General features: G+C 39.2%; 1 protein-coding gene across 6 annotated transcripts in view; it reads right to left on the bottom strand.

Annotated features, from left to right (window-relative positions):
* Shroom2 (shroom family member 2) overlaps window positions 1-21,501 on the bottom strand; it is a 181,587-nt gene that overhangs the window by 31,955 nt on the left and 128,131 nt on the right. For 3 of the 6 annotated variants that reach the window (XM_029473111.2, XM_029473112.2, XM_021153607.3), the window contains exon 5: window positions 20,185-20,285. The exons of 1 other annotated variant lie outside the window; for it this stretch is intronic. In XM_029473111.2, the coding sequence (XP_029328971.1) occupies window positions 20,185-20,285 (101 nt within the window). Of the gene's footprint in view, window positions 1-6,665; window positions 7,135-7,246; window positions 7,895-20,184; window positions 20,286-21,501 lie in introns of those variants that run through there. 2 more of the 6 variants (XM_021153610.3, XM_021153608.3) reach the window with 2 other exon arrangements.

Genomic DNA, 21,501 nt, shown 5'->3' with positions numbered 1-21,501 from the left:
AAGAGCCTGGACAGATGTTCTACAGACACTAAGAGAACACAAATGCCAGCCCAAGCTAATATACCCAGCCAAACTTTCAATTACAATAGATGGAGAAATCAAAGTATTCCATGACAAAACCAAATTCACACATTATCTTTCCACGAATCCAGCCCTTCAAAGGATAATAACAGAAAAAAAACAATACGAGGTCGGAAACTACACCCTAGAAAAAGCAAGAAAGTAATCCTTCAACAAACCTAAAAGAAGACAGCCACAAGAACAAAATGCCAACTCTAAAAACAAAAATGATAGGAAGCAACAATTACTTTTCCTTAATATCTCTGAATATCAATGGACTCAATTCCCCAATAAAAAAACATAGATTAACAGACTGGTTACACAAACAGGACCCAACATTTTGCTGCTTACAGGAAACCCATCTCAGGGAAAAAGACAGATACTACCTCACAGGGTAAGTCTCGAAAACAATGTTCCAAGCAAACAGTCTGAAGAAACTAGCTGGAGTAGCCATTCTAATGTCGAATAAAATCAACTTTCAACCCAAAGTTATAAAAAAAGGCAAGGGGCACTTCATGCTCATCAAAGGTAAAACCTTCCAAGAGGAACTCTCAATTCTGAATTATCTATGCTCCAAATGCAAGGGCAGCAACATTCATTAAAGAAAATTTAGTAAGCTCAAAGCACACATTGCACCTCACACAATAATAGTGGGAGACTTCAACACCCTACTTTCATGAATGGACAGATCCTGCAAACAGAAACTGAACAGAGACACAGTGAAACTAACAGAAGTTAAAACAAATAGATTTAACAGATATCTACAGAACATTTTATCCTAAAACAAAAGGATATACCTTCTTCTCAGCACCTCATGGTACCTTCTCCAAAATTGGTCACAAAACAGGCCTCAACAGATACAAAAATATTGAAATTACCCCATGTACTATATCAGATCACCATGGAATAAGGCTGATCTTCAATAACAACATAAATAATAGAAAGCCAACATTCACGTGGAAACTGAACAACACTCTTCTCAATGATACCTTGATCAAGGAAGAAATAAAGAAAGAAATTAAAGACTTTTTAGAGTTTAATGAAAATGAAGCCACAACATAACCCAATGGGACACAATGAAAACATTCCTAAGAGGAAAACTCATAGCTTTGAGTGCCTCCAAAAAGAAACTAGAGAGAGCATACACTAGCAGCTTGATAACACACCGAAAAGCTCCAGAACAAAAGGAAGCAAATTCACCCAAGAGGAGTAGACAGCAGGAAATAATCAAACTCAGGGCTGAAATCAACCAAGTGGAAACAAAAAGAACTATTCAAAGAATCAACCAAACCAGGAGCTGGTTCTTTGAGAAAAATCAACAAGATAGATAAACCTTTTTAGCCAGACTCACTAGAGGGCACAGGGACAGCATCCTAATTAACAAAATCAGAAATGAAAAGGGAGACATAATAACAGATCCTGAAGAAATCCAAAACACCATCAGATCCTTCTACAAAAGGCTATACTCAACAAAACTGGAAAATCTGAATGAAATGGACAAATTTCTAGACAGATATCAGGTACCAAAATTAAATCAGGATCAGATTAACGAACTAAACAGTCCCATTTCACCTAAAGAAATAGAAGCAGTCATCAATAGTCTCCCAACTAGAAAAAGCAGATGACCAGATGGGTTTAGTCCAGAGTTCTATCAGACCTTCAAACTATTCCACAAAATAGAAACAGAAGGTACTCCACCCAATTGGTTCTATGAAGTCACAATTACTCTGATACTTAAACCACCTAAAGACCCAAAAAAGAAAGAGAACTTCAGAGCAATTTCCCTTATGAATATCGATGCAAAAATAATAAAATCCTTGCAAACCGAATCCAAGAACACATCATAACGATCATCCATCCTGACCAAGTAGGCTTCATTCCAGGGATGCAGGGATGGTTTAATATACGGAAATCCATCAATGTAATCCACTATATAAACAAACTCAAAGACAAAACCACATGACCATCTTGTTAGATGCTGAGAAAGCATTTGACAAAATCCAACACCCATTCATGATAAAAGTCTTGGAACGATCAGGAATTCAAGGCCCATATCTAAACATGATAAAAGCAATCTACAGCAAACCAGTAGCCAACATCAAAGTAAATGGTGAGAAGCTTGAAGCAATCCCTCTAAAATCAGGGACTAGACAAGGCTGTCCACTTTCTCCATACCTATTCAACATTGTACTTGAAGTCCTAGCCAGAGCAATTCGACAACAAAAGGAGATCAAAGGGATACAAATTGGAAAGGAAGAAGTTAAAATATCACTATTTGCAGATGATTTGATAGTGTATATATAAGTGACCCTAAAAATTCCACCAGAGAACCCCTAAACCTGATAAACAGCTTCAGTGAAGTAGCTGGATATAAAATGCTCAAACAAATCAATGACCTTTCTCTACAGAAAGGCTAAACAGACTGAGAAAGAAATTAAAGAAACAACACCCTTCATAATAGTCACAAATAATATAAAATACCTTAGTGTGACTCTAACTAAGGAAGTGAAAGATCTGTATGATAAGAACTTCCAGTCTCTGAAGAAAGAAATTAAAGATCTCAGAAGATGGAAAGATCTCCCATGCTCGTGGATTGGCGGGATCAATATAGTAAAAATGGCTATCTTGCCAAAAGCAATCTACAAATTCAATGCAATTCCCATTAAAATTCTAACTGATTTCTTCAACGAAATAGAAAGGGCAATTTGCAAATTCATCTGGAATAACAAAAAACCAAGGATAGCAAAAACTCTTCTCAATGATAAAAGAAACTCTAGAGGAATCACCATGCCTGACATTAAGCTGTACTACAGAGCAATTGTGATAAAAACTGCATGCATGGTAGTGGTATAGTGACAGACAGGTAGACCAATGGAATAGAATTGAAGACCCAGAAATGAACCCACATACCTATGGTCACTGATCTTTGACAAAGGAGCTAAAACCATCCAGTGGAAAAAAGACAGCATTTTCAACAAATGGTGCTGGCACAACTGACAGTATCATTTAGAAGAATGAGAACTGATCCATTCTTATTTCCTTGTACTAAGGTCAAGTCTAAGTGGATCAAGGAACTCCACATAAAACCAGAGACACTGAAACTTATAGAGGAGAAAGTGGGGAAAAACCTTGAAGATATGGGCACAGGGGAAAAATTCCTGAATAGAAAAAAGTGGCGTGTGCTGTAAGATTGAGAATCGACAAATGGGACCTCATAAAATTGCAAAGCTTCTGTAAGGCAAAAGACACTGTCAATCAGACAAAAAGGCCACCAATAGATTGGGAAAGGATCTTTACCAATCCTAAATTAGATAGGGGACTGATAGCCAATATATTATATATAAAGACCTCAAGAAGGTGGACTCCATAAAATCAAATAACCCCATTCAAAAATGGGGATCAGAGCTAAACAAAGAATTCTCACCGGAGGAATACCGAATGGCTGAGAAGCACCTGAAACAATATTCAACATTCTTAATCATCACGGAAATGCAAATCAAAACAACCCTGAGATCCCACCTCACACCAGTCAGAATGGCTAAGATCAAAAATCCAGGTGACAGAAGATGCTGGTGAGGATGTGGAGAAAGAGGTACACTCTTCCATTGTTGGTGGGATTGCAAGCTTGTACAACCACTCTGGAAAGCAGTCTGGCAGTTCCTCAGAAAATTGGACTACCAGAGGATTCCGCAATACCTCTTCTGGGCATATACCCAGAAGATGTTCCAACTGGTAATAAGAACACATGCTCTACAATGTTCATAGCAGCCTTATTTATAAAAGCCAGAAGTTGGAAAGAACCCAGATGTCCCTCAACAGAGGAATGGATACAGAAAATGTGGTACATTTACACAATGGAGTACTATCCAGCTATTAAAAACAATGAAATTATGAAATTCCTAGGCAAATGAATGGATCTGGAGGGTATCATCCTGAGTGAAGTAACCCAATCACAAAAGAACTCACATGATATGTACTCACTGATAAGTGGATATTAGCCCAGAAACTTAGAATACATAAGATACAATTTGGAAAGCACATGAAACTCAAGAAGAATGAAGACCAAAGTGTGGACACTTCGCCCTTTCTTATATTTGGGAACAATACACCCATGGAAGGAGTTACAGTGACAAAGTTTGGAGCTGAGACAAAAGGATGGACCATCTAAAGACTGCTGCACTTGGGGATCCATCCCATAATCAGGCTCCAAACGCAGACACCATTGCACATGCCAGCAAGATTTTGCTCAAAGGACCCTGATATAGCTGTCTTTTGTGAGGCTATGCTGGTGCCTGGCAAACACAGAAGTCTATGCTCACAGTCAGCTATTGGATGGAACACAGGGCCCCCAATGGAGGAGCTAGAGAAAGTACCCAAGGAGCTAAAGGGGTCTCCAACCCTATAGGTGGAACAACAATATTAACTAACCAGTACCCTCAGAGCTCGTGTCTCTAGCTGCATATGTAGCAGAAAATGGCCTAGTCGGCCATCATTGGGAAGAGAGGCCCCTTGGTCTTGCTAACTTTATATGCCCCGGTACAGGGCAACACCAGGGCCAAGAAATGGGAGTAGGTGGGTAGGGGAGTGGGGTTGGGGGAGGGTATGGGGGACTTTCGGGATAACATTTGAAATGTAAATGAAAAAAAATCTAATAAAATTGGAAAAAAATAAACCACAGAATTCCAAATTAATGCTTAATATTGGTAAAATTGTGAGAAAAACAGAACTTTCTAGACTGCTGGTGAATGAGGCATAAATAGCAAGGATACACTTCACAGATCCACAACTTGTTATCTCCTAAATATGTATCTATCATGCCTTAAGACAACCCACATGGAAGGGTATGACTCTCTCAGTACAATATGCCTACTAAAGTATTATTTGTAATTGTGAATGGCCAGAATCAGCTTTAAATATCTATACTGTAAGACAGATTTTTTCATATCTTAGAATACCATGCATAATACATATAAAATCTTTTTGTATTTTTAAAGGCAGTTTGCATATACCATGTGGAGAATGACTGGGTATGTAAAATATATATTCGTGCTAAAACAAGACTTCAAAGCACACACACTTTCATGTTCTACAGTAGAATCACTGGGTGAGGAGATTAAGGATGATTTTAATTTTCTCTCTTTAATTTTTCATATTAATTTGAACTATCTTCCCACCCTATCTAAACATTTATTTTAAAGGGGTGGGGGTAAAAAGAGTTAAGTAATTAAATAGATTCTGAATCTCTTCAGACATCCAGAAATGTCTACAATTCTATCAGTGATCTGACTGTTAACTTGCTCTAGCAGAAGCCAGGTAAAACCTCTAATGTCCAAGAAAGGGAAAGATGGATAGCTCAAGGTAGACATAAAATGCAATTTTTTCCCCCATGATACATCTTCCTTCCGTCCTTCCCTCCCTCCCTCCTTCCCTCCATTCCCCCCCCCTCTCTCTCTCACACACACACACACACACACACACAGATCTAAAGTAGTAAGAGCCATATAAATACATTCTAAAAGGGCATATAAATTATTACCTTCCCCAACCTCCAGCATCCAAAGTCAGACTTTGGGGGAGTGGCCAGTCTGTGCAAAGCATGCAGCAGTTAACAGGCTTTTACTAAGTCATTTGTCACTGCAGCTGGGTAGCAGAAGCCTTCTGTAACCCATCTAGTTGACACACACTTGTGATTATTTCCAGAATGTAGGAAAAAATATCTTTGTGTATGCTTTAATGAATAAGAATGCCCCTGTAAACTTTCTCCTTAAGACAGAGGTACGTGTGGGTATGTATATGTGTGAGCATGTGCACATATATTTACACATAAAATATTTTCCTACTATATATAAAATATATAGACTAGTCCCTTTTTCTACCACAAAAAGCAATACTCTGTGACAAAAATCATCAAAAGTACTTATATCTACTTCAACCAGAAAATATGCCAACCATTCAAATTTGTTCCGGTATTTTATGCTTGAAAATTATTTTCCAATCATTTAAAAAAAATGTAGCTGGTAGACAGCAAGCTATTTAGTTATAATGCTACCGGATTCTGGAAAACCTTTCCTTAATTTGCCTTTCCTCCTCCTTTTTTTTTTTTTTTTTTTTTTTGCCTCTGCACTGGCACAATCAATGCCTAAATGTGCAATTCAAGATGACACCTACTCCCATGAGTCAGTGAATACAGACTCAGATAGTGTATGTATGTGTGTACAGAGACAGCTATGCAGCAGTTTCCCTGTGAAAATGGCATTCCTTCTACACATGCAAAAAGCTTCCTTGCCTGCAGCAAAGGCAATTCATCATTTAGCAACATGGCCCAAAACAATAACCTGCATTTTTAATCACAATGAAAGAGGCAGAATGAAAAATGTAAACACATGTACACTAACACATTTAAAGAAAGACATTATCATGATCAAAACAATAAACTATAAGAACTAAAATATTAAAAGCCACAGAGATTCCATTTTCTCCTTATAGAGTTTTTTCACTGCAGTTAGCAAGCTCTGGGAATGTACACATGGATCATTTGCATGACCAAGCATGCACACCTGGTTTTACAACCCCACTACCCCCCAGTTTGGATGTGGCTAACTCACCATTTTCTTTCAGTGTCCACACTCAGTGTCTCAGGAGTGAGAATGCCTGTATCTTATGGCTACTGAAAAAGAAACGGCAACGCAGACAAGTCTTCACAGATCCCTCCTGCCTGCGTTCTTGGGTAATCAATGTGCAGAACTCACACAGAGCTATTTTTCCACACAGCAAGGGCTACCAGTCCCACCAGTTAGGGACGACAGCTTTCAGTTCCAACGTGCTTTTATCCAGCTTTAAAAAACCCAGGCTGAAAAAACTGCCTGTGCCCTTAAACATGCATGCAGCATGGACAAATGTGCCCCCTGTCACATGTGTGCATGCTTGCAGAGTGTTCCATCTAGAATCTGAACCCTGATTTGCATGATTTTTCATCTTTAGACAGAACAATAAACAATGAGAATGTTTGCAGATCTTGCTAGATCAGACCCACGCCATTGTGAGCTGACAAACAACCTGCCCTTTAAGACTGTAGAACAAAAGAGGCATTGGGAACTACACCCTCCTCACAAATAGCACAAGTGATTTTTAAAACAGTTCCCCTCGGGGATAAGATGCCCTGAGAAGGAGCACTGGAGTCTCTTACCTGCATCCCTGATTGCTGCTGTAGACTGTGGCTCATTCAGCCTGCAAAGGCAGCTAAGTGCTTCAGGGACCCAAAGCCCGCCTCTGCCACCGCAGAATCCTGCTGCCTACAGCATTGTGGAGTCACGAAGGCATGCTGGCAACAGCTGGAATATCAGAGCCTGCTGTCTTATGATGTACAAGTTTATGAAGGTTCTGTCAACTCCAGAACCCAGTATTTCTGGTCTCAGGGAATATTCCCAACACTTCCCATGATTAAGCTGTAAGAGGCTTCTACTTTTAAAACCCCTAATAGGCATGGAGAAAGGGTGTCCTTTCTTTTTATATTTTCTGAAAGTGGAAAATACAGAAGAACCCACTGCAAGAATGTCATTCATGAATTCTACTTAAAAACTCTCAGCAATGCTATATCACAGGCATACATAGTCCAACTCTACAACTACAATGAAGTTAAAGAAGATACTCAATAGCCTATTTTATGTCAATGGATATTCTTACGCTGATTACACACTCATTAGGAATGTAATCCATCAACTGACAAACAAAGTGTTTTAGAACTTTTTCTGTGTGCAAGGGCACTGGGGCAAGAAGACAAAGCAACCAGACTGACCCGATTCACTCAATTCATCACATCACAATGACTTGCATTTAAAGGCTCGGTGCCCCACCTCCACTCTGACCACAAACCCCCAACCTCATTGGCATGGTCCTAAACAGAAATTGCCCCCTCACAAATTTTCTTCATAGCTCCTTCCCACCTAGACAGCCCTCAACATCTGAGTCCTGGGCTTAGCCAACAGGGCTTTTGCTTTCCAGCTTGTTTCCATAAAGCTCTTCTCAATACACAGTAATTATTTCAGTTTCCTGCGCATTTTACCAAGTAACATGTTATTATGCAGCCTCCAATATAGCACACTGCTAATCTATTATCATTATATCCATTAAGCATTTACGTTTTTATTAGTATATATTCACTTTTACAGCATTATGGGTTTCACTTCTACATTTTCATACATTTAAATCACAGTTTACTCATTATTATCTTATATATAATATTAATTATATATAATATATCACATATATATTATATATAATTATAATTATATATAATTATTATCTTATATTATCTTCCTTAGCCCCCTTCTTATCCACAATCTTCACAAATACTAACCTTTCTACTACTTTCATGTCATATACATATACATGTATATGTATTTAATCTAGCTTCCACATGAGAAAGAAAAAAAAAGTTTTTCCTGATCTAGCTTATTGTACTAAACACGATGATCTCCAGTTTCATCTAATTCCCTGCAAATGACATTTCATTTTTTTCTTTGTGACCAAATAAAATATATATACTCTCCAGCCTACATTTTTCTTTACTATTCTGTTTATGGGATACTCAGGCCAACTTAATAACTTGGCTATTGTGAACAGTGCTTCAGTGGACAATGATGTGTGGGTGTCTCTGTGGTATACTAACTTGGATCCCACTAAATGCTTAAATGTAAGAGAAAGGTTTACAAGAGGTTACTAAATCTGGATGACCTGATACAAAACAAACACAGTGAAGATTTGCTCCTGTATTTTTGATTGCAAAGCTCACACTCTTTCCAGTGTTTTTCATGTCCACATAATATTTTTTATATGTCCTCATATACAGTGATGTCACCTCCCTGACACCCCCATCCTTGCCTTCCTCTCCTAAGAGGCTTGTACATGTTAAAGTGTTGATCAAGTATTCTATCAACTGGGTATATCCCTAACAAAAACATTTCATTTTCAAATGAAAAAAAATTACAGGAAACTTAAATAAAAGAAACAAGTTTCCATATAATAGACCAAGTGTTCTCTATTATTAAGCTTCAGATTTGCATGATATCGTATACTATCATTTGAATCTTAAGTATCTCTCATAGTTCTGTGTTTTAAAGGCTTGGTCCCTTGAGGGCCACTACTATGAAATGGAAGAACCTTTAGGTAATAGGGACAAGAGAAAGGAAACTAGGTCACTAGGATTATATACTTGAAGGAGACTGTAGTCCATCAGTTCCCTCTTCCTCCCCCTCTGCTTCTCTGCTACCATGAATTAAATGGATTTTCCCCCATCACGTCTTTCTTCCATGATGTGCTGCTTCATTATAGGCCTAAAAGCAATGTAACCAACCTTAGGTGGAAACCTCTGAAACCATAAGCTAAAACAACCTTTTTCCTTTGTAAGTTGACCACGTTAGTCATTTTGTTGTACTGATGGAAAACAGTCTGATATATATTTACCCTAGCTAATCAACCAATATCGGTACATTTTGAGACTGATACACTACCTATTGTACTAATGAATCACCTCAACATTAATGCATTAATAATTGTATTATTATATTTTATAGATTATTTTATATTTTACTAATTATTATATATTATTTATTGTTCCTTTCCTGGCCCAGGATCCCAGGCAGGCACCACATTGTATATAGTAACTTCGTTTTATCAAGTCCCTTTCATTGTGATGGTACTATTAACACTGAAAGTTTCTCCCTCCCCTCAAATGTGTATGTTAAAAGCATAACTATGCAGACATGGTGATATGTTCTTATAATCCCAGAATTCGGGATGAAGGTGTTGTGTAGCAATTTACTAGGTAAGGACATTCCACTAGAGGGAAACTCTTTAAGATGCAGAATACAAAAAGGTAGGTGAAACAATAGCATGTTCTAAGAGGAAGTGACTCTATCCTATAGGGAAGCTTGTTAAAACAGGAGGTAAAAAAACAAACTCAATAGCTTCAAGAAGTCCCTGGAACTGACTACATTCACTGGGCTCTTTTCAAGAGTATAAAAACAGTAAAGGCTGCTGAGAAGACTCAGACAAGACTGGAAGAAGCAGAGAGTAGTTGAGCTGCCTAGAAGACTCTCAGACATACTGAGCTGCCTGGAAAAGACTTAATAACTGAGCTACCTGAAAATGACACTTTCCAACTTGCTGTCTGTAAGTTGTATAGTGTGCTCCAGGTCTCCAGCTTTTATAAGTTGTTATAAGTTGATATCCCATGTTGGGATGGGCTTTGGTGATGCAGCTGTCTTTGAGACCTTCTTGTTCCTGTAAATAACCCCATTAAAACTCACTTGTTCACTGTACTGGCTATTTTTGTGTCAACTTGACACAGCTGGAGTTATCACAGATTAAGGAGCTTCAGTTGAGGAAATGCCTCCATGAGATCCAACTGTAAGGCATTTTCTCAATTAGTGATCAAGGGGGAAAGGCCCCTTGTGGGTGGGACCATCCCTGGGCTGGTAGTCTTGAGTTCTATAAGAGAGTAGGCTGAGCAAGCCAGGGGAGGCAAGCCAGTAAAGAACATCCCTCCATGGCCTCTGCATCAGCTCCTGATCCCTGACCTGTCTAAGTTCCAGTCCTGACTTCCTTTGGTGATGAACAGCAGCATGGAAGTGTAAGCCAAATAAACCCTTTCCTCCCCAACTTGCTTCTTGGTCATGATGTTTGTGCAGGAATAGAAACCCTGACTAAGACATTCACCAAGTTGGACTTTGGCACTATCTGTACTTTGGTTTGTCATCAGATCCCTATCTGGGATGAGTGACATTTGTTCACATCTCTCAAGGAACAATGTCACACAGCAGAGGGTGAGGCAAGAAGATTGTAAATTCATAGATAACCTAAGCTATAGTCAAATCCTTTCTTAAAAACCAACCAACCAAGTGACTTTAACCTCTTAAGAACTGTGAGGTAGAGCACTTGGGGAATAAAAGTTCATGCAAATGTCTATCTCAATAGTCAGACTAGTGTCTTTATGTGTGAACACAGAGGGAAAAAATGTTTATCTTTAGGCCAGAAAATGAGATCTCACAAGGCACCAAATCTGCTTATGCCTTAACCTTGGACTTCAGCCTCCAGAATGGTTTGAAATACCTAGTGGTGTCTGCATGGTACTACATGGTTTTAATCCTGACACCCAGGAGGCAGAGGTAGGAGGATCTTTCTGAGTGAGGCCAGCCTGGTCTACAGAATGAGATCCAAGCCATCCAGGACTATATAGTGAGACCATACCTCAAACAACAATAGAAATACACGGTAGTAGAACCTTTTGGCTATGACTAGACACACTGGAGTGTATGCCCTTGAAGACACTATCTTATCCTAAGTCCACCCCTTCCCTTTCTACTTCTTGATGGTATGAGGTGAGCAGCTTTGATCTTCTAGTCTAAGATATTTTGCTCCATCATCCTGAATGGAGTAGGAGATAAATAATTAGACTTCCCTTTGTTTTGGTATTTTTGATACTTCTAAGGATTTTTCAGGCACCTGTAACATGTTATTCATTTGATTTTCCCTCCCCTTATAATTAGATTATGTCTATGAGTTTCTAGGTAAAAACTACAGAGGTGAATTATCATTTGTTATCGCCATACAAAGGGTACATACTGCTAACATGTCTTATTTCTATGGTATCAATCCAATCATGTGGTTAATTTGTAAGCTTTCTCCATACTCTTCTGTCTGCATTCTTCTATAGAATGTTATTATATTACTGAAGGCCCAGAGTTATGCTCCACCTCCTTGAGGATAGACAAACTAAACTTTCCCACTGCTGTAACAAAATATCTGAAAAAATTAACTTAAAGGATAAAGGCTTTATTTTGGTTCATCATTTTAAAGATTCAATCAAAGATTACCCTGATTCCATTGCTTTGCTTTGAGCCTGAGTGAGGCAAGGTATCACAGTGGCCAATTATATGAAGTAAGGTCAAAATATCACAGCACCTCTGGTAAATATGGTGCTATGACTGTATAGCATTCAGGAAGCAGAAAGGAGGATGGAGACTGAAGGTAAGATAGCCAAGGATAGACTCAGGTGACACGCTTCCACCAATCACACCCAGCTCCAAAAGATTCTACCATCCCCCAGTACTCAACTTACTTGCTTAGAGCTCTTAATATCTAGTTACTTCTCAAAAGCCATCAGGTTGCTACCACGCCTTTAGTATAGCAACTCTGGGAGATACTTTAGATCACAATCATGAGAGTAGAGTATACTCACATTTTGTCTGCATGATACACTTGTCTACTGACCATGTATTAATTTACTCATTCATTTTTGTAAACACCATGAATTTATTTTAAATGTTGGCTGATATCTATCACTATTTTATTTTGTTGCTTCAAATGTTCCAGCTTTATTCATTATAGGATTCAGGGACCCTGAAATGTGTCCTCAGTGTGTGTGTGTGTGTGTGTGTGTGTGTCTGATCTCCTTCCTTTCCAATCTCTTCCAGGCTTACCCACCTTTGATATTTCCTAACCAGTCTTCAAGGTAGCCCTGGTCCTTCCTATGGGATTAAGACTTAGGTGAGGGCTGCACTTTAGAAATATTTATTTATTCATTCATTCATATTCATTCTCTCTCTCTCTCTCTCTCTCTCTCTCTCTCTCTCTCTCTCTCTCTCTCTCTCCCTCCCTCCCTCCCTCCCTCCCTCCCTCCCTCCTTCCCTCCCTCCCTCTTTCTCCCCATTTATAGCTGATTGAATTATTAGTATTAGATAAACATCACAGCATCAATTCACATTAGCTGTGTCTATGTAGGAAGACAGATTTGATGGATAAGATAAATGAACAGAAGTAATATTCTTAAACTAGCATCACTGTAAAGCTACCTTTTAGTGTTAATTGTAATTAAATAATCTGAAAGGATATTTAAAACCTGTTTTATTTTCTCTGTTTGTAGAGCTGCTAGTCTATAACCACTGAACAATTTGGCAAATCTGTATGCAAACAAACTGCAAAATCTATGTCAGCTTAATATGGAGGGTAATAGGCCCAGCTATAAAAGGGTTCATTTTCTACTAGATAGAATGATGTGTGTACTTGGGATCCCACTAGTTGGATGGTTGAGGCAGGAAGACTATAAGCTCATAGCTAGCTAGGATTACATGGTGAGTTCCAAGCCAGATAGACTACATAGCAAGACCTTATCTCAATGTAGCAAAACAAAAACAAAACAAAAGCACTGAGGGTTGTATTTGAGAAAAGCTGACAAAGACACTTCTCAGGGTACTGTGGTCCCTATTCATATATCATCTCTCTTTGTCCTTTGTTTTCCTTCCCAAATATATAACATGTAGCACTTTCAAATTGGAGTCAAGGTATTTCAAGCAAAGCCTGCTGGCAATGCACATTGTGACAAAGTATATCCTGCTGTGTGTTCAGAACCAAGGCTGCAGCACAGTCATGAGATACACACACCATGGGTCAACACTGCTATAAACATTTCAGATTTCTTACCCATTTGACTTTTAATATGGTTTTACCTTATATATTTAGAAATATTTTATTCTTATCAAAGTCCTGTGACTCACATTCAGTTAGGTAACACAACCTGAGGTTATGACCCACAGCTTAAGAAACTGGGATTTAAGGTAAGCTTACAAACAAATAATAACATTGAGGATACCCCGCCCCCATGTATGTACCTACAAAGCCTATGTGTGTTAAGGAAAGTCAAGAGTTCCAATTCCTGTAGCTGCTTATTAGATAGCTTAACCTCAACAGGCCTTTGCTTTCCTAAGAATCGTTATAGTTTCATAGCTCTAATATACAAGAGCTAATATACAGAGAAAGTAGCAAAGGGAAAAGTCAGTCAAGCTTTCTTGCCTATACTCATAAGAGGCTGCCTGCTTCTAGAGCCTACTTTTTAGTACTCTGAAAACTAAATGTCTATAAGGGCATTTCTAGATTGGGTTAATTGAGGTGAGAAGATTCACCCTATGTATGGGCAGTACCATCCCATGGGCAGAATAAAAGGAGAAAGTGAGCTAAGCAGCAGCATTCATTTCTCCTGATTCCTGATTAAGGATGCAAATTGAAGCTGCCTCACACTTCTGCTGTCATGAGTTTCCTACCATTGAGAATAGTACCCTCCAATTATGAACCAAAATACACCCTCCCTTAAGCTACTTTTTCAGTATTTTGTCGCAACAATGATAAGAGAAACTAATAATAGACATGAAAACAAAGTCTGTCCCTGTGTGGTGGCACACATCTTTAATCTTAGGTGGTTCTCTATGAGTTTGAGTCCAGCCTGGTCTTCAGAGTAAGCTCCAGAACAGCCAGGGCTACATGGAGGGACCCTATCTCGAGAAACCAACCAACCAACCAACCAACCAACCAACCAACCAACCAACTAGTCTTATGCCTCTGTCTTTTTCTGGCAGTTGCTGTTTTTCATTTTTGGGATGATGGTCTTATGTTTGCATAAACAGAAAGAGTGCTTCAGTTCAGAATTCTGCCTGGTCTTATGAAATGGAAGCTCTGCTTCCTCATCCCTGTCCACCCTCCCCTATCCCTCTACATCTAAGCTTAAGTTTCACCTTTTTAGCCTGACCCACCCAGCACTGGATGTATAATTACCTAGCACAGTCCTTTAGAAAACGCAGGCTGCAATTGCTGGACAGCTAATTGAGGGCCAGAGACAATAAACATCTGCCCTAGAGCCATGAACACAGGGTAGAGCTCTCCCATAATCAATCTCTGTTACTTCCAAAATCCACTTGGCAGAAGCTGGTTTTCTAAAGAGGAAATTGGTCTTCACATAATTTCTACACATCAAGTTCTCTCTCAAGAGCAAACAACACAAAGTGAGTTTGCTTTGTTGGTTAATGTATATTACAGCAAAATGTCTCTAAAGATTTTTCCCTCACATGAATTCAGTTTTCAGAATTCCTCTATAGGAGTAAGTTCTTTCCTTCTCCCCCATCCCAATAAAATACAATCTTGAAGTCAATGACAAATCAGCTGTGGTGGTCACCCCCAGATCTCATCTCAGCCCAATTCTGTAGCACATCCCAGGAGAAGCTCAAATGTAAGGAGCAAAACTCAAACGTAGTATGTTAACTTTCTTATAGAGGTTAAAATATGATTGTAGAAAACAAGTCAGTTTAATGATTTCTTCTGAGATGCTTATGTCTTCTTAACTCTGGAACAAGTGCAGATAGTAAAGCCCATTTCACTTACTAATATTTAACTAAACGTTAGTAATCTTTAGTAAAATTTCAACGCAGAGCATATACTACGATGGAATGCTGATCAAGGACTCAAGGAAGATTGAGCAGCAAGCCATCTACTCATCTACTCACCTATTCTTCCTTCTGTCTGCTCATTCACTGTTTAGTATCCCCTACCCACGCCTCCAACAACCCCTCACTTATCAATCCAAACAACCATTTACCTAACTGAGGGATAATGAGTTAGACAAACTCTTTGGTAGGCCATCAGAGAGATGCCCTGGCTACTTCCTAAAACTGGTGAGCTTCTAAGATGTCTGGTTTCCTCCTCACCCTCCAAACCTGAGTCAAAAGCCTGACCTTTAAGACCTTGTGGGCTTTCTTCCTGGCAGTAGGGTGGCTGCTGATGGACTGGTTCAACAAGTTCACAGCAGCATCAGGACATTCTACATAACAGTTGGGCCAATTAACCATCCTGTTTTCAAACCTTAAATCATTCGAGGAAAACTCTTCAGAGACTTTAAAAATCCCCAGCTCTTTTGTGAACAGACTGGATTTTTAGCTTTCTGATTCCTCTCCTCCCCCCGGGCTTTAGAAAGGGTCATTTTTCTCTGTGCGTCTATTGCATAAACATGTTTCCTCATCCCCAATAAATAAATGCCTTTGAACTGCTGATTCTGTTTGTGTTCATTTGTTGCTACCTGTCATGCTCACGATTGTTCTTGCGTTTTATGTCTTTGACTGGCAGGGAAAATGAATCTAATTGAAGAGCCCTAGACTATATTCATAACGACATATCCATCCATAATCAACTCATTCATCCTTCTATCTATCTGCCTATTCATCTATTCAGGCGTCCAACCATTCATTCAGCTACCTACCCTTCTCTGTATCCATCTACCCAAGGACTGGTTTATCTGTCTGTTCCCTCACCCATCTATCAATTCACCAGTGTATTCATTCACCAACCATTTATTTGGCACCTAATCTATATAGAAACTATGTCTGACAAACAGTGAAAAATTAAAATCCTGTTCTTCCAAATTGCCTATCAGAAATGAGGAGGGAGAGTCCAGAGAACAGGACAATGGGGTGGAAATATATTCATGGTATCATTCTCTCCCCACTACCCCAATCGGCAGAAGACATCATTGTTCACAATATAATGGGCATCTACTTTGAGGGTATAAGGAAAAACTAATTTTTGTGTTACAAAAAGTAATACATGAACAAAATGAAAGTAACTCAGTATGGCAATTGCTTTTTGCAAAAAGGGTATGCTCTGCCCCAGGATAAAGCTAGTGGAATTGCAGCACATATCACCTAGATGGTTTCAGTCTTTTATCCCTAAGGTAAGGGAGTCGGGTTGCCTGTTCCTTATTGGCTGGGTTTAACCTTAGTGTCTACTAATGACTGGCTAATTTAAAAAGCCGTGGCATGAAATGGAAAAATAGAGAGAGAAAGGGTAGAATTTAAGCATTTTAGGAATTCTAGGAAGCCAATTACACCTGGTCAAACAAAATTTTCTAACAAAGGACTGAGAAAAGGAGTTCTGGTCGAGGAAAGGACAGAAAAGGAAGGAGCCATCATGTTCTTAACCTGATGTTAAGAAGAAAAATGTCTTACAAAGCCAAACTCTGAAAAGCAGAATTACAGAACAGAGTTGGGAGCTATACAATAAGGCTGCAGTTATACAGTGTTCCGAAGGCTCCAACTACCTACCATCTTGCTGCCCCATTAGCCACATATAAGACAGAAGCTCCTTTATTACTCTCCATTGTAAGTGCTCTCCCTTCACTTGTGAGTGTGAGAAAGCTGACAGAAGAACAAAACTCACCAGCATAAAAGGTGTATGGGAAAGGTGTATGGTTATTACAACCAGCATGGTCATCTCTCCTAGTGTAAGGAACTGAATTGAGACCTCTCCCAAATTAATGTGTTGAAGTCCTATATCTTCAGTAGCTCAGAGTATAACTATGTAGGCAAACGAGACATTTAAAGTGGTGATTAAGGAGAAATGAGGTCACTAGGGTGGCTCAAAACTAATCTGTTTGGTGTCCTTGTAAGAACTAGAGATTAGGAACAGAGAGACCCACAATGTAAACAAATGAGGACATAGCAAGTAGATGGAGTCTACATAAAAGACAATCAGAGGACAACAGAGGAGCTGGTTGCTCCTTTGACTATATGTATTCCAAGGATGGAACTCAAGTCCACAGGCTTGGTGGCAGGGTCCTTTACTAGGTGGACCATCTCACTAGCCCCTGTGAGAACATATTTTTCTTTTTTTAACAATAGATAGGCCTTTAGAAGTCACATATTGAACATTTAAGTGACTCTCAAGTCAGTGATTGAATGCATTTGCAAGAAACAGACCATGCTGGTTGTAATAAACTTGAATATTCAGTCTGAAATCCCTGAGAACAGTAAAAATCTCTAGGAAAATATCTCCAGAACAGGGAAGATAGTCAGAACAAGTGAGGTGGGCTGCTCAAGACCGAGTGTGATGGAGGGGAGAAAAATGCCACTGGATCTGCCATTTTGTGATCAGCCTTCCCGGCTACCCAGTGCTTTGTTTTCCCCTTAATCTCCACTGATTTCTGATGTTTCCTGTACCTTTTTGTTTGTCTGTTTGTTTATACTAGAGAAGGTCTTGCTCTACAGCCTAGAGTTGATCTTGAATTTATGAGCTCCCTCCTCAGCCTGAGGGCTGGGATTACAGGCATATGCTGAACGGGCAGTTCCCCCAACCACCAAAAAAATGTACAATTATGTACTTTCTGTTTAGCTCTAAATACTTGTAATTCTTTCCTTGCTACACAGTAATGTCCTACAGGATCTTATATACATGTACAAAAAAGATGTTACTAGCTGCATGTAATATAATACCTCTTCCCTGAAACCCCAGCAAGTTCTGAGATAGGAAGATCAGCATGAATTTGATGACAACCTGTGCTACACTATGCAGGGAGTTTTTGGGTGTGAAGTGACATTGTATCTCAAAAATTAAGAAAATTTTAAATTAAAAAAGTTATTTCTATTTGATTTGGATGAATAACCAGTAAACAAAAAATGTCTATTTCAACGTTTTTGTGTTGTCTAAACAAAACACAACAAAACCATTTATTTCCAAGCATCAATTAGCAGATCAATAATTAATTTCTTATAGAGACATGTTTATGTTTATTTAAACCTGTGCAGGGATACTAGGTATCTTTACATCTCTGCATTATAAACTTTTATTATTCATTTTTTAAAGTTCATTGATATTTTGCCTGCATGTGTTTCTATATGAGGGCATCAGAAGACAGTTGTGAGCTGCCATGTGGGTGCGAGGATTTGAACCTGGTTCCAATGAGTCACCTCTGTAACACCCTTATTTTTATTATTCTTTAATGTCCCAAGCATATTATTTCTTGCTGACCCTCCAGAAATGTATAAATAATCTCTGGAAAAAACTGAAAATGAATTTTTAACATTCCTATTACAGAATTTCATTGGCTTGACACTCTTACACTTACACACACACACACACACACAGAGAGGGGGAAGAGGGAGATAGGGAGGGAGAGGGAGAGATCACGAGATCGCAATTCTGAAAATTGCTAAGTTTGTAACTCAAAAGCAGATTGCTACTGGAACTAATTTCTTCAGAGTAGTTAAGCAGTCAGCTGAGAGGCACAGCCATGATAAATAAAGCAGAGGGCCCCTCCTCCCTTCCTCATATCCCTGTAAGCTCTGACAGTGCCACTGACATACATAATCACATGTGCACACACACCACATGCACATTATAGCTGTCCATGGTGACATTCTCTATACATAGCAGTGTGCTGCACCCCACTACCCTGCACAGCTGGTGCTCAGCACGTGACTGACTCAGAATCCAGGAATAAAGCTCTAATTGTCCTCCTCAGACACTGCTAAATTCTGTAGGCGGATTATTCAGCAGCCTTTCTTACCCATGGGTGCATCGGTTTAGCTGTGCAGACTGTTAAGTAATGGCAGGGATTTCTGAGGTAGGCACACAGAGTATCAATCTGGTCACCTCAGAGTCACATAAACATGTGATACTCTTGAATAGAGCTAACAACAGTTAGTAGAAAAACATGTGAAATAAGACCCCAACATAAAGCTCTTGAGAGCATTCATCTAAATTGGTTATTTCTGCAATGGAACCTTGAGCTTTGAAGTCAGTGTTTCGTTTGCATATCACATCAGCCACATAGGATGTACAAGGCATTAGAAAGATTGTGGTGCATGCTGATTTGCATCCTTCCACCAGCCCTTGTAACCCAGGGTTATAGTACATCTGCAAATATACACTCTTCACTTTCGCCTTCCACAGAAAGGGCAAGATCACAATGTGTGCACATCTAATCAAATTTATCCTAGGCAGAGCTCAATAGTTATCCACTCCAACAATCTGGAATTGATTGTTTCAGGCCACACTGGAACAACATGGATCTTGCCTCTCTCTGGAGAGTCAATTGACTTCTATTTTAAAGCTCAGGTTAACTCATTAAATAAGCCCAATTTAGAAAATTTGGCCAAAATCCTTTGAGACAATACTGAGACCATGGCCTACAAACACAGCTGTGTGCCAGACAGTAAAAGTATCCCTTCAGTTAAGTACTTTGTTCAAGGATTTTAAACTGGACATTTATTTTGTCCTCATAAAGCATTTCACTGAAGAAAATTACAACAGTCATTTTTAGAACACTAAAGGCTATTACTGCCCTGCTTCTCTGGGCAGGGCTGCAGAACCCACAGGTTTTCTCTCCTCCAAACTTTAAGATCTCAGTGATGGAAATCACACTCAATTAGCAAAACCCAGACTTATTCTGTTAGCCTAGCATTCACCTTCCATAAAGTTGTTCACCCTTAAAACAACTTTTCAGCAATCCCAAATCCACCATTTACCTACCTTGGAGCAGAGCATCCCTCCTCAGCTTGTAGTGTACAGAGAAGTGTTTCTTTGTGGTCACCAGAGTCCTCTGCCTGCCTGTTTGGTTCAACAGGCACTTCCTGTGAAGAACAACACTGTAAGACACGGAGTCATCAAACTGCCTGCATGCCTAAGACAGCTGTTATTATGAAACCCTTCATTTGTGGGTTCACTTTGTGTGCCTGTCTCACAATGCCTGTGGTAAGACCCGTTGTTTCAGACTTGAGACCTGGTCACAGGACATGGCTGTTCATTTCTGCAAGGCACTTTATTGAGACCACTGACCTAGGACCCCTGCATCCACTTCAGTTCTAAGCAGGAAACAGAACTCCTATGTGAGAGCTGTTACCATGTGACACAATTGGCTAAAAGAAACACAATAAAAGACAGCTGGTCACAAGTCATTACTGTGAAACCTCACGGTCTAGGACTTGTGGGGGCTGGGCTCTTAGTCCTAACTGAGAAGGCACAGAGTTCTCAGAGATCATACTGAACTGTAGATAAATCAGAGTTCTAGAAACAGCAGAAACAAGCTTTCCCTAGCTCTGCATGGAGTTTCAGTACCAAATGCCAAAAGCCAACAGGCAACTATCCCTTCATGCACAACATGATGGGTAGCTTCTAAAAAGTTACTACTCCTCCTTTTATAAGAAAATGAGACTGTTAATACTATATTGTTACATTTCCCCCCACAGGTCAGATACATAGAAAAAACACAGAGAGAAACAGAGGAAGAAGAGAAGCACAGGAAAAGTGACTGACACTGAACACTAAAATACTGATAAGAATATATAGTTTTCTAAAAAGCCCAAAGTTAACTCAAACATCAAACTTAAAACAGTGCAAGAGGGCCTGGTATGGTGGGCATAGCTCAAGTAAGATGATATAGCCTAATAATCATGAGGCCCTAGGTTCTACTCCCAGTACTATAAGGGGAGAAACAGTGGATTAGATTAATGCATCACTAAATGCATTTTACCAGAGCAAAACTCTATAATCTTAAGTACTGAGAAAAGAGGACCACAAGTTCAAGATTTGTCTGAACTGCAAAATGATCCTGTCTCAAAAAAGAAAAGTAAGGTAAAAAGACAACTGTGGTTATAGATCCATAGTAGACTGATTGTCTAGAAAGTATAAATTTCAACCCTAGGAACTGAGGGGCAGGTATAAATAAAATAAATACTAGATAGTAAATGACATCAATTTTATTATTTTTAACCCCACCCCACCCCATATCAATATTTAAAAGTAGATGGGTGGGGTTTGCTAGAGAAATGGTTCAGCAGAATCCTTGCT

This window comes from Mus caroli, unplaced genomic scaffold (assembly GCF_978045245.1).
Source record: "Mus caroli unplaced genomic scaffold, Mus_caroli_1 scaffold_5, whole genome shotgun sequence".
Classification (NCBI taxonomy): domain Eukaryota; kingdom Metazoa; phylum Chordata; class Mammalia; order Rodentia; family Muridae; genus Mus; species Mus caroli.
This window is presented reverse-complemented; position numbering and strand designations above follow the sequence as displayed.